General features: G+C 33.3%; 2 protein-coding genes across 2 annotated transcripts; both read right to left on the bottom strand.

Moving 5' to 3' along the window:
- Window positions 1–251: 251 nt before the first annotated feature.
- On the bottom strand, window positions 252–2,274 carry LOC113694893 (small ribosomal subunit protein uS19m). The gene is made up of 2 exons (XM_027213798.2): window positions 1,985–2,274; window positions 252–694 (listed from the first exon to the last, which is right to left on the bottom strand). Exons 1-2 carry the CDS (start codon window positions 2,108–2,110, stop codon window positions 374–376), a joined length of 447 nt encoding a protein of 148 aa, XP_027069599.1. The 5' UTR covers window positions 2,111–2,274; the 3' UTR covers window positions 252–373.
- A 2,197-nt stretch (window positions 2,275–4,471) lies between these two features.
- On the bottom strand, window positions 4,472–6,870 carry LOC113697049 (2-alkenal reductase (NADP(+)-dependent)-like). Its single transcript, XM_027216476.2, has 5 exons — window positions 6,491–6,870; window positions 6,219–6,396; window positions 5,911–6,077; window positions 5,163–5,245; window positions 4,472–4,996 (listed from the first exon to the last, which is right to left on the bottom strand). Exons 1-5 carry the CDS (start codon window positions 6,722–6,724, stop codon window positions 4,618–4,620), a joined length of 1,041 nt encoding a protein of 346 aa, XP_027072277.2. The 5' UTR covers window positions 6,725–6,870; the 3' UTR covers window positions 4,472–4,617.
- Between the last annotated feature and the right edge of the window lie 6,835 nt (window positions 6,871–13,705).

Raw genomic sequence — 13,705 nt, 5'->3', positions numbered from 1 at the left:
GTGCATGAAATTCAGAACCATATGTTCTTAGTTCTACTATTATCAAGAACTAGATAAACTGTCAAAGTCAAATGCTACATATCAGGACAAAAAACAAACAGATTTGCATTTCAAGAGACTGAACAAGATGAATAGAATTAGTACAAGTTATTTCAAGAACAAAGATCAGTGCATGAAATTCAGAACCATATGTTCATAGTTCTACAATTATCAAGAACTAGATAAACTGTCAAAATCATATGCTACATATCGGGACACTAAACAAACAGATTTGCCATTTCAAGAGACTAAACAAGATGAATAGAATTAGTACAAGTTATTACAAGAACAAAAATCAGTGCATGAAACACCACCATCTATCCGCTCATACATTTTACTTTTTCCCCTTTTTCCCCTTTTTCCCTACTGGTCCACTGTTCGGTCTTGAAGGTCTTCGTTTCCGTGTAACAGCAAACTCTCCAAATTTATGACCAACCTTTGCCTCAGTAATTTTACAACGGACAAAAGTTTTTCCATTGTAAATTCGCACAGTGGAATCAACAAGTTCTGGCCAAATAGTAGATCTCCTTGACCAAATTTTCGTGTTAGAAACGTCTTTTCTCATCTTCTTTTTCATCAGGAAGGCATCAACAAAGCTGCCCTTCCATATAGATCGTCCTGAAGAGAAGCTAGCAACTTGAAATAATCCACCAAACTGCAATAGTCATTACCAAAACGAGAAACAGAAGTTCAGCATTTAGTCCAGTTGTTAAATAACAGAATTTAAAATAGAGCTGCTCTGAAAATATGACCACAAAGCAAACATATTTTCCTAGTGTTTGCATTCTAAACACAGCTAAATGATCACCCTCGAACAAGAAGCAAATTTGCAGGTCACAAAAGAAGCATATTTGCATATTCTGGAGCTAGTAAGAGTTCTACAGCAGTGTCAGAAAATGGCCAGAGTAGACAAGACATAAGAAGATCAAATGAGTTACAAGCAATTCCATTGAAACAGAAACCAAAAACTGTTAATGAACAACACAGTCACTCTCAAATTCTAACCAAAACAGGCCAGCAAGCAAGCTACCTCAATAATCCACACGATTGTCCAATTGATAAAATCCCATCAAAAGTCAAGCATCTGTAGGGCTTCACTGGGAAATAGAGTCAGAAGTGGAAGCTTTTTACAAATTCTTAAGCATCATCCTTGTTTACTAACGTAAACCAGAACAAACCTGGAACTTTGAAGCATTACAGCAGAGTACAGTTTCACACATAAAACAAATACCAAGAAATCAAATTCTGTAGTAGCACGAATAAAAATAATGAAGAGGATAGCTGGAACACATTAGTACCAGCAAAGTGAACCAAATAACCCATAGCAGAGCAATTTAGGCTCCCCATGTTGTACGGAAAATTCAGCATTTAGTCCAATCATTAAACAACACAACTTAGACTAGAGCCACTCAGAAACTATGAACACATATAAGCATATTCTCTGCATACTTGAAGACGACTAACTGCTCACGGTCAAACAAGAAGCAACTCTGCAAATCACAAAACACACATATTTGCATATTTTGGAGCTAATACCAGCTACCCTATAATGATGTCAACAAATGCCCACAGTCCATAAGAAGACAAAATGAATTAAAAGCATCTCCATGAACAGAGAAACCAATGCAAGAAAACTGTTAAAATACAACAAAATCACTGTAGCAAGCAATCTGAAAGTCCATCTGATGCAATCCCACACAAGTAAACCGCATAGCAAAAATCCAACGCCTTCAAGGCTTTACTCAGAAAGAGAGTTCAAACCGCATCTTCTAACAGATTCTCGATTATTTATAACGTAAACTAAAACAAACACTACACGAATCGATGCATTATATCCGAGTACAAATTCTCACATAGAACAGAAACCCATTTCAGAAATGAAATTCTATCGCAGGATGAAACAAACATTACCAAAAAAAAAAAAAAAGGAAGAGGACAACCGGACCTTGGTAGTGCCGCCAAAGGGAACCAGAGGACCCCTAGCAGAGGAATGAGGCTGGCCAATATTGTAGGGCAACTGTCCAAGACCTCTACCAGATCCGACTACCACTTCTTTCAACAATCTCAGCATCTTTGAGGTTTCTCGTTCTCAATTTTCTGCAATCTACCGATCTATCTATCCTTCCCCCAAGAAGCTGCAAAAAATGGGGTGCGAGAGACGAAGACAGAGTAAAGAACAAAGCAGGGGGAATAGCGCGATTATAATAGGGTTTAGTTCAGTGGGAAGTGGAAAATGAAATTAAGGCTTTTTTTTTTTTGTAAAAATAATCACCAAAAGCATTTAATTTATCTGGTTTTTTTTTTTAATGACGTCCAATTAGTATAAAATAATAATTTCATTTATTAATTTGTTTTATGAGAAGTTAGAAATCAAAATGACTGGGGCAAAATACACTTTATCCCCCTATGATTTAATACTTTTACACATAGCTTCCTATAGTTTCAAAAACTATACATAATCCCCCCATAATTTGGATTAAAATGTCAAAATGACAGAATTTGTATTCCATAACAGAGTCAACCTAAATGTCAAAAGTACCTCTATGTAGAGTTGAAAATTATTTATTAACCACGGGAATTATGTATATATTTTGAAAATCATAAAGGGATTACATAGTAAAATACTAAACTATAAGAGAGTTTTATAATAAAACATAAAACCATACGGATTAAAGTATTATACATATTATGTTCATATATTTTGATTAATTCAGTCATTTTAGTTTTTAAACAAGGGTAATTTAAATCTTTTCATGGGTTCCATTACAAATGAGCATTTCTGTCATTTTGACACTTTAATTCAAATTATGAAGGGATTACATATAACTTTTGAAACTATAGGGGGATTATATGAAAAAAATTACTAAACTATAGAGGAATAAAATGTATTTTGCCCAAATAATTAAGATAGTAATACTCTTGATTATGAAGTTAGATTTTAAAAAAAAAAAAAAAAAAAAGGGTGCACAGGCTTTGTGGAATTTGAATGGAATGTTTTGCACAGTTTAAAATCCCTTGTTGGGAAGTTCAAGAAGCTCTCTTACTATCCCCAAAAAAAAAAAAAAGTTTCGATTATTAAGTAAAAGTGTTCTTGCAATTATTTTGTCTTTAGTGTCTTAAATTTTAGTAATCATATAAAATCTTTCCACCTACGAGCCTTCCTTTCCTACAATATCTAGTTATTGAAAAACAAATTAGAAAAGGAAAAGGAAAAAACCAATATAAAATGTGATATAGCCAGAATCGTGCAATAGATGATTCATGCATGATTTTCACCACACAAACCGAAAAATGGTCAACCTGCTAATAATTTAAGTATTTTCACATTTGTATGTATCGCTTTACCCACCTCCTAATGTTCTCATATTTATATTTATTGCTTACGCATATGATATTTTTAAAGTTTCTTTTGTAGGTGGACAAATTATTTAAATGACTTAAAAATTTTCTTAGCCAAACGCGTTTTATTTCTAGAAAAGGTGTGATCTAAATTCAGAAGAATTGATGATGCCAAATATCCTCTTTAGAAAGGTTGAACAGAGTGTTGCTTCTTTGTTGACGTTGGATCTTCATAAGCAAATTCCATCTCTTCAACAAAACTGCAATCAAAGAAATGTTCTGTCCCTTAAAAACATCTCTTCTGGCACGATTGAGAGCAGAAGCTTTAGAGGTAGTTATTTTTGCATTGATACAGCTGGTTGAACTCTCTTTGCTTGACCAGGCTGATTGTATGGATTTTAAGATACGATTTCGAAACCAATTTTAAATGTGAATGATTCCGCAAATTCTTGTCATGGTATTGAAACTTGGTAAATTCTTGTCATGGTATTGTAACTTGGTAATCTGTCTAGACCTTGGTGCTTTAAACGGAATTTCCAGTTAAGAAGATGGAGGGTTATTTTTGTTTTTTGTGTGCTTTCTTCAAGAATGATGGTTTGGGGATGTGAAAGAAAATGTTAAACTGAAGCACCTAATTTTTAACTCAGTTTTTTTCCCCTCCCTATCATATCTTCTTCCCAGTTGGAAGGATCTGATTCGTTTTCTTTTCTGTCTTCGGGGTGGAGTGGGGATGGTTGCTGAGAGCCACAGAGTTGCATGAAATCCCGTTGGAAGTGTCTTTCCTGGTCATGTCTGCGTGCTGTTTGAATTTATAAAGGAAGGCTGATATCACAGATAAGCTCAGAATGGCCTGTTTAGCTTTCCTCCACTGCTATTTGTCAAAAGTAGACTTTTGGTTGGACTTGTAAAATGGATTTTCTTACGGCTTCATGTTTGGCTGTGGGAAACTTCTAATTCCAGCTTTGTACTTTTTACTCCAAATAATCATCTAACATGAGCTAGGTTGAGCTGTAACTCAAAAAATCTAATTCTCTTGTGGTCTGCAACAAGACCACCAGAGACTTTAACCTGAAGGCAATGCTTGTGTTGCATCTTCTTGTTGAAAAGACTCCTTGATTCATGAGGTCCCATTAAAAATTACAAGAGAAGTTGCAAGCTGGAGAGCCATGAGATTAAGCCTCTTCTTCTCCCCTACAATATATATTTGTTTGTTGAAACTCTAGTGAAATGATCAATTATTCAATCATCTGCTACTTGAACCATCTTTTTCCCTATATTATCGCCTCGGAAAAGACCTACAAAAGCAGATGGTATGCTTTCCAAACCATGTGAAATGTCTTCAAGCACCTGCAACTTTCCTGCCTGAATGTGCTCAACTGTGTCTGAAATGAAATCCTTGTAGACTTTCATATGATCACCAGCTAAAAATCCTTGCATTGTTATCCTCTTGTAAATAACATCCACCATGTTTGGAGCAGCACGTCTTCCTTTGTCCGTATATTCAGATATAACGCCACAAACAGCAACTCTACCGAATGTATTCATGTTCTCAACCGCAGCTTCCAGCATTTCTGCTCCCACATTATCAAAGTATATGTCGATCCCATCTGGGAAGTACCTATTACAAAGCTCAAAAAATAGCAAATACTTTAATCCAGTGTTTCTAGTAGACAAATGTGAACCTCAATTTGTGTTATCAGGTTGAGCTTTCACTAAAAATCCACAAGAACACAACTGAGGTATTCACTTAAACTTGTGACATGGAAAAATGGGGAGGACCGTACCTTTTGAGAGCTGATTTCAGATCAGTTTCTTCTTTGTAGTTGAATGCTTCATCAAAACCAGGCTTCTCCTTTAGCAAGTCCACCTATTATTGTTCAAGATAAACATGGATTATTTGGGAAACATAAGTATCCATGGCACAAGAAAAGAACAGAACGAAGGATGCTAATAGATGGCTGCAAAGGATTTGGTTGTTATTAAAGAACGTTTGTTCAACTTGAAATTTTAGTGTTAGTTGCTGCTACTTCTTTTATAGTTAGTACACTGTATATCTCAAACTGTTGTGGGATTAGTATCGGATGTAAGTTGTGTAAATTAGAATTGTTGATTTGAGATATATTTTGCACATTATTTTGGTTCTTTGGCATTAATAAATTCTTACTTACCCAAAAAAAGAAAAGAACAGGACTACCACATTCACAATAGTCAACATCTGGAATGAAAAAGGGCAATAAGTTACAAGTCAACGTCACCAACTATGTCCTTAGGACCTTCAGAAACAAGCTTACTCGTTAACCTAATGTTTACCATGGACAGATTAATAAAATTGTATATGATCAAAACCAACTCTTTAGAAACAATCAAACCATACAATCTCCTTTAGGAAAACAAAAAACAATTCTAGAAGAAAAAGAGAAAATTCAGACAAGAAAATCTATGTCAGCTTCTGATTCTTAGAATGCAATTCAAGTGCTGGAAGTGCGAAAGGGAGCCATGAAAAAGCAAAAAAGAAAAGAAAAGAACAGCCACCTTTTTTTGGCTACCAGCACATCCTACAACATAGCACCCAAACAGCTTTGCATATTGTCCTACTAAATTTCCAACAGATCCCGAAGCCGCAGAGACAAACACTTTCTCCCCTTTCTTTGGCTTACAAACCTCAAAAAATCCAGCATAAGCTGTAAGCCCACTGAATGCTGCATAACAAACATCAGATCTACTGAAATTTCAATAATTTCAAGAACCCTTAGATTAGCCAGAAACTAAAACGTCGATCAGGCCAGAAACAGAAGTACGTTAAACAGACTGAGAAAGAGTAAAGGATGAGGAAAACCTACCCAGAACACCTACATGGTGAGAAATGGGAAATCCTATGTTATCAACCTTGTTTAGCAAGCCACCTTCTTTTACTGTGCAGTATTCTCCCCAAGTCAGGAGTCCGGCAACTAAGTCATCCTCTTTAAACGCGGGATTCCCCGAAGCAACAACTCTCCCAACACCATGAGCATCAATGGCCTATCGTAAACAAAGTTCAATCTTTGTAAGAACTTCTTTCCATCCATCCCTCCATGGTTGAAAATTAGAAATGCCACTTTGATTGCAAACTTACCTCAAAAGGCTTAACAGCACGTGCAACGCTTGTGGTTTCCTGCGTGGAACTTTTTTGCTTCATGCGGTTCAATTGGTATGGATCAATGGATAAGCAAAGAATTTTCACAATGACCTCCTTTTTACCAGGCTCAATAGATAACGAAAGGGCCTCGGTCTTGAGCTCAAAATCAGATTCTTGTGGTGTTCCATCAATATGATGTCTTGTCACTACGTACGTGTTTGTTACTTCCATTGGAAATCTTTGGCTTAAACTAACTTCAGTGCAAGAGAAGAAGCAAAAGCAGTAAAATAACCCTGCTATGGAACATAGTTGAGTGGCAATTAAAAAAAAAAAGGAAGAAAGAAACAGAAGAAGGAAAGATGGAACAAGAGAAACAGCGTCTGAGAAGGAAAGTTGGGAAGGAGTCAGAATATGACGGGAACCGGAAGGGGCAACAAATAAAGAATTAGAGATAGCCACGCTAGTTTTATGGTATTTCATTTTTCCCCTAGAATGTTTTGGATTATCATCAATGTTCCTAAAATATTCCCCAATATTCATTAGCAGTATTCATTTAGATTTTTTTCAAACAAGTCTTATAGATTTAGTTATACACATCATTAATTTGCATTTAAAAAATTTAAAAATATCTAGTTAGAGTAAAGTTTAATGGTATTGAATCTTAAAAAGATGTGCAATCAAAAAATAAGAAGACAAAAGGATACTTTTAATACTTATGTTACTAATATATCTATAGGCTTTTTCTAGTTAAGATTTTATTTATATATTTTACAAATTTATTATGTCACACTGACATCATTCGATTTTTGACACCGGTTCAATCGGTCAAACCCTTTGAGCTCTAATTTCAAAGTTATGTTGTTTTACCTTCCTATTCAAAATTTAAATCACAAGTTGAGCCCAAGAAGAGAGAGAGAGAGAGAGGGAAAAGATACTCGGTTTACTAAAAGCCACTTAACAGAAATTGTAGACATATACACATATGCCTTTATTGTACATGATAACAAGGCTACATGAATAATGGGGAAGGATTAAGTTGGGTAATAAGGACAGAAGAATTGTCAATAGGAGATTCTGAATTCAAGATCTCTCGCTTACAAAAAAACAATTGAAGAAAAGGCTGCATGAATAGTTTAGCATTGTTGTACTTGACAATTTTATTTATGATTTTTATAAAACAAGATAAGGGAACTCTAGATCCTAATAGAAATATATATACTGGCAAAATATAGATGAATCAATCCATTATCTCATCAAATGGATCCATGGATTAGGTGGTAAAAAATGATAATATTCTGTTTTTTTTTGTGTGAATTTCAAGAACCTAATGTTAATCAAATTTACCACTATTATATTTAGAATTGTGGATGCTATAAATAACTTTGCAACATAGTCCCTAGTGGAGTCCTTGAATGCTAGATTGTGTGTTGTGACCCTCCATTTAGTCATGTGCTTGGCTGGTGATGGCACATGTTTGATTTTCGTTTTAAGTGAATTTTTAATCATCTTGGACAGTTTTTGTGGGATGACTTGTTTGTTTACAGGTGGACAATGATTGTAATCTCGTCATTTTTAAAAGCCATACCACATCACGTGTGGTAATTTTTTTTTTTTTTTAACCAGGCAGAAGTTATGTCAAGTACCTGCAACCGGTATCTATCTTTGTTGATACCGAGCGGTTTTGGCAGCTTTCAACTATTGGTCTCTGCCATACATTTGTTGGTTGGATGTAACTTTCTTATCCTTGCCTACAGTAAAAATAGCCCGTCGTTTAAGATAAGAAGCACCAAAATAAGACAGCAAAGAAAGCGCCACTGCATGCAACAAAACATTAAAGGGCAAATGTCAGGTGACAACGAAAGCATGACAACTGAAGCATGTAATGACGGAGCCAAGGGGGACTCAGTGGGCATACATCCTCCTAAGTTTTAAAAATTTTAATTCATAATGTATAAATATATGTGTAAAAGAAAATTAATTTCTCTAATTTTTTATAATTTTAATTTATATTATGAAAGTTTATATATATATATATATATGAATTAACTACTTTTGAATTAATTTTTTCTTCAAAAAAAGTTATTTATTTTTTTTATCATGCTAGTTATTTAACTTTCAAAAAAGTAAATATATAATCAATGATCCATAGTAAATTGATCCAATTTGATATATTATAATAAGAAGACCCAATTCATCATTGTCAATGGGCTGAAATAAAATAATTACTTTATTGGCTCATATACAAATATATAACTTAACCCAATTGATTACACTTGTTCTCACTCTTCTTGTATCAACTGCAACTGCAGAACAAGTATTTTTAATTAGAGTAAATCTTATATACATTGACGGTGTATACACTATCACGATTGGATATACGACACATATGCAAAATTTAAATTTTAAATTCAAATTTGAATTATATGTCATGCATCTAATGGTGAAACTGTATACACTGTCAGTGTATAGAAGATTAATCCTTTTAATTATAAAGATAATCAAGACAAAGTTCCGAAACAAGATGGAAGATAATTTCTTGAATGATTGTCTAACTGTGTACATATAAAAGAAAGTTATTGAAAAATTTAGCACTGATTCAATCATAAATAAACATACTTCTATGAAAGAACATAGAACTCAATTTGCCTGTAAGAAAATAGGTTGAAATTTCAAGGTATGTTAATATAACTTTTATACTTTTTAATTAAAAATAGATATATTTATATTGTATAGTTATATATATATATATATATATATATATGTGTGTGTGTGTGTGTGTGTGTGTGTGTGCATAAGTGATACATTGGAACATCTTCTCATAATGTGCAACTGGGGTGGTTTGTGATATTATAAAATATTTAATTAAAAGTTATTTCTTGTCTTAATTTTCATTATGACTGTACTGCATATTTATGAAATAGATATACCTATATAATTAAAGTTAATATTTGATATTTTTAGATGTCATATATTTAAATAAATGAAAATTATTTTGAACATAGCATTTTAAAATAATTTTATTAAAAAATTTGGTACCCAAAAAAAAAATTCCTGACTCCATCACTAGAAGCACGTCCTAAATGCTTCTTCTATCATTAATCATAAAACACAGCATACATACACATATACACGTACAAATGTGTGTGGATGCGAGACCAAATAGTCAAATACCAATTTGGACTTGGACAAAGATTCCAACAAAGTTTTGAATGGTAGATTGAAAAATACTTGTTCTTATATGTAGGAAATTATTAAACTAGGCTAGTGTAATTGGTTACTAGTGTTAGGTCTAGTTCTAGAAAATTGACCACCGAGAATAACAAGATTTTAGTAACCCAATAAAAATAATAACAAAGCAAATAAATTAAATAGAAAGATAAAGAATTTTACATGGTTCGACCGAATTAACCTATGTCCATGGGCGAAGAGATAGTAGATTTATTATAATAGAAATAGAATACAAAAGAAAGAGTATAAAATCTAAAAAATAATTTCAAAACCCAAAAGACACCAAAAACTGAAAACACAAAAGAGTCTGAATAGCATAAATTACGTAACATTCCAAAAGCCCATAAGTTACTCTTTTAGTTTGATGCCTAACCAAAATCTCTTTTAGATCGGGGTGTGGACCACCCAAAAGTTTCTCGGACTAGTGCCTATGGTACTTGAGTTGGTGCTCATAGCATATTTAAACTCACTTAAATCCAATATATTTATAACAACCACGATGAGAGATTTCTTTGTAAAACTTTCGATGTTAGATACAAAAATAAAGTCAATAAATCTCTACCTTATCGTGTATCCAATATCAATAAATAGTAAATAAACTCTACCTTCTCTATAAAATCTGAATGGATCCCAACGAACCACTACAAGTCACTAACGAACCAAGATACAAAAGATTCAAAAAGTGTCTGACTTCAGAAGGAGAAGAAAAAGAAGAATAAGTAGAAGAAGAAAGCTGGCAGGAAGGTCTCTACTATCAGCTTTCCTGCCAGCTTTTGGTGTATTTTCTAAAGTGGGAATAGTTGCTATTTATATGCATCAAAAAGTGTACGTTGGAAAGGATAAGAAATAACATCTGATTACATAAAAAAAAAGTGTCCAATTTTTCATGTAACAGAAAATAACGTTAAAAATAGAATGTTATGAACGTGTCTGACTTTCGTAACCGATGAGATAAGAATTTATCTTCTCAAGAAAGAGTCAAACGTTGATTTGTAAAATGTAAAAAGTAAAATTTATTCTTACTCATAGTAAAACTACTTGCGTTGTGTTTAACCCATGCACAGGGGGGGACAAATCTAGCAGTTTGTACTGAGATGGCCTAACTTAACTTCCCTCTCATGCTCACGAACCCACACTAGTTATCAATTTAATACAAATCCAATAAAAGACTAAACATTATAAATGATGAGATGTCCCTTTAGTTTTTCAATGAGGGACAAGATCTTTTGAAATACACCTTTATTTACAACAATCTCCTTCCTATTTCAAAAGATTTTGGACAAAAGATAAGAAAATAATATGTTGGATTTATTTGGGTGAAATGTAATTATTCTAGTGTCTTTTGGACTCTGAACCAAACTTAGATTGATAAAACATGATCTCAAAATTATTGGTGAAATATGAATTTCTATGAACCAATAACTCTTCATGTATGACAGAGATTTTATCAACCACACTATAACCCATAACCTGCTGTTATCGCAATCTTGTGCTTTTAGGCCGTGCGCCTGCTTGATTATTCATAAGAGCTCTAAAGATTCGGCCAATAAATCTTATAGGAGCAGTCTCACTCCACTCTCATATAAGTGAATTCATCAAGTGTATACTGCTTTAAATACATCTTCCCAAAGGGATATGAATTCATTAAGAGTTTTAAACTTACTCTTACAATTACTAGCAATCAAGCACTTATCTTCGGAGGAACTTACATTTGAAGTGTTTTACGGTCAATATTGACTTGTTATTACCCATATAAACCTATTTCATGAGATCACCAACCACATAGGTTGGGTTACTATCTCTATTGACAACTTGTTGGCCTCAGTCCCATTTCTCTTGTAGTTTGAAGAGTTAATTTCCTTCCTATAGGTTTAGTCAGAGGATCAGCCAAGTTCAACTCTGACTTCACAAAATCAATGGAAACATTTCCATCTCTAAACAACTACTTTACGACATTATGTCTTAATTTCGTGTGTCGACTTTTACAATTATATGATTTATTTTTAGCAATAGCAATTGCCGCTTGACAATCACAGTGTGTGGATACAGAAGGCAACAAATCCTTAGTCGGAGGAATATTGGTTAAGAAGTTTCTTAACTAATCAACCTCAGAACCAGTCAACTCCAGAGCTATAAACTCTGATTCCATAGTTGACCTAACAATGATTGTCTGTCTAACTGACTTCCATGCTACTGTATCGCCACCAAGAGTGAATACATAACCACTAGTAAATTTGTTTCATTTGAATCCGAGATCCAATTAGCATCACTGTACCCTTCTAATACAGTGGAAATATAAGATACCATAACTCTTGGTAGCTCTCAAATATTTCATTAGTCTGACTAATATAAACCAATGCTCACTATTAGGATTGTGAGTATATCTACTCAGTCTACACATAGCATAACCTATGTCAGGTCTTGTGAAATTTATTAAATGCATCAGATTCCCAATAATCTGAGCATATTAAGACTGAACAATTGGGTCACCCTTATTTTTCTTTAATTGAGCATTAACATCATAAGTGTCGCGCACCTTTTTTTTGGAAAAATATAAAAATCGTATTTAGGTGTTAGAAAAATGAATTTTTGATTTGGAAAATGAGTTTTTATTTTAGAGAATAAACAAAAGAAAAGGGCTTAAAATGGGACTTTAAAAAGTGCGACGATTTGGGCCCAAAATAATAGTCTAAAAAGGATTTTTTAAAAAAAATAGGAGTCACCACTTTGTATTGAGTTAAGGTGTACCAAATCATCTAAAATGTATTTTTGATAAAAAAAAATAAATAAAACCCATTTTAGACGACTTCAGATCTTTGAAAATAAGAGAAAAAAATTCGAAGGGGAAGACAAAGATTTGATCTAAGGCATCCTTTCAACCTAGTCAAGACTAGTTACAAGATTTAGTCAAACATTTTCTTAGTCTAACCTATAAAACTTATCACATTAAGGAATTTCTATATGGATGTAAACCTAAACCTAGTGGATATCGAGAAGGTCAAAATATCTCTTCAAAATTTAATTGCTATAAATCACATTAATTGTGATGCCCAAAATGATTCTTAGAAGAGGTCACGAATATGCAAAATGAGACTCAAAGAAAAAAAGAATTACAGTATATAAATATGCGTGACCTAAAAGAAAGGAATACAACATAACGGGTATGGAGACTAAGATTCATGACTCAATTTTCCTTTTTATAAAGGAGATATGAGTGTGCTAAGGTTAAGAAACCATACTCGTCCATTTCCCATTTTTGAATGATGACTCCCCTAACCTAATCAAGTAAATGAACTAATCTACTTCTAATTTTCTAAATGGAATGCAAGTCTAAATGTCATGTTTCGTACACATAGGGGTAAGAGAGATAATATATAGAGAAAATATCATGTAAGATGAGAAAAAGATCCTAAAAATGAAAAACATGTATAAAATGCAATGAATGCCACGTAAAGAATGTGATTCTATCGCAAAACGGTCTAAAGGGTCTAGCATTGAACCAACCAATTTCTACAAGTCTTCACTAGCGTTGGACTAGTGAGAAGTTGGGGAGAAAGGTTACAACTACCGTTGGACTAGTGTGGTGGCATCATGCATTTATTATAACTAAATAAATCACATAAATTATAATTAAAGCAAGTAAACATATAAAACACATAGATCACATAACACACAGGTATGATATCTAGATGCAAAAATCCTAAAGAAAGCGAATAAGCACATAAGCATGCAAACACACAAGCAAAGAAATGCACATAACGGCCTAACTATTACATTTGAGACTCTAACTACAATCTAAGGGGGGAATTAAAAAATAATAACCTAACTATTACATTTATCTAACTAAATACATTTTAGCAAAAATTAAAATCTATCTATTATATAGACTAGCTAAATACATGTCTTAAGCATCTATCTATTACAAAGCAGTATTTAAATGCCTCTCAAATAGTCATCAAAATTAAATAAAATAAATGAAAGTTA

Source organism: Coffea arabica, chromosome 6e (assembly GCF_036785885.1).
Source record: "Coffea arabica cultivar ET-39 chromosome 6e, Coffea Arabica ET-39 HiFi, whole genome shotgun sequence".
NCBI classification, from domain to species: domain Eukaryota; kingdom Viridiplantae; phylum Streptophyta; class Magnoliopsida; order Gentianales; family Rubiaceae; genus Coffea; species Coffea arabica.
The sequence above is the reverse complement of the archived record's forward strand: the minus strand, read 5'-3'. Positions and strand labels throughout refer to the sequence as shown.

Coding starts and splice junctions, on each gene's coding strand:
- LOC113694893 (XM_027213798.2), bottom strand. CDS start 2,110: ATGCTGAGATTGTTGAAAGAAGTGGTAGTCGGATCTGGTAGAGGTCTT. Junction 695..1,984: donor CCTTTGGCGGCACTACCAAG/GTCCGGTTGTCC, acceptor TGACTATTGCAG/TTTGGTGGATTATTTCAAGT.
- LOC113697049 (XM_027216476.2), bottom strand. CDS start 6,724: ATGGAAGTAACAAACACGTACGTAGTGACAAGACATCATATTGATGGA. Junction 6,397..6,490: donor GTGCTGTTAAGCCTTTTGAG/GTAAGTTTGCAA, acceptor TGTTTACGATAG/GCCATTGATGCTCATGGTGT. Junction 4,997..5,162: donor CTGAAATCAGCTCTCAAAAG/GTACGGTCCTCC, acceptor GCTTTGTAATAG/GTACTTCCCAGATGGGATCG.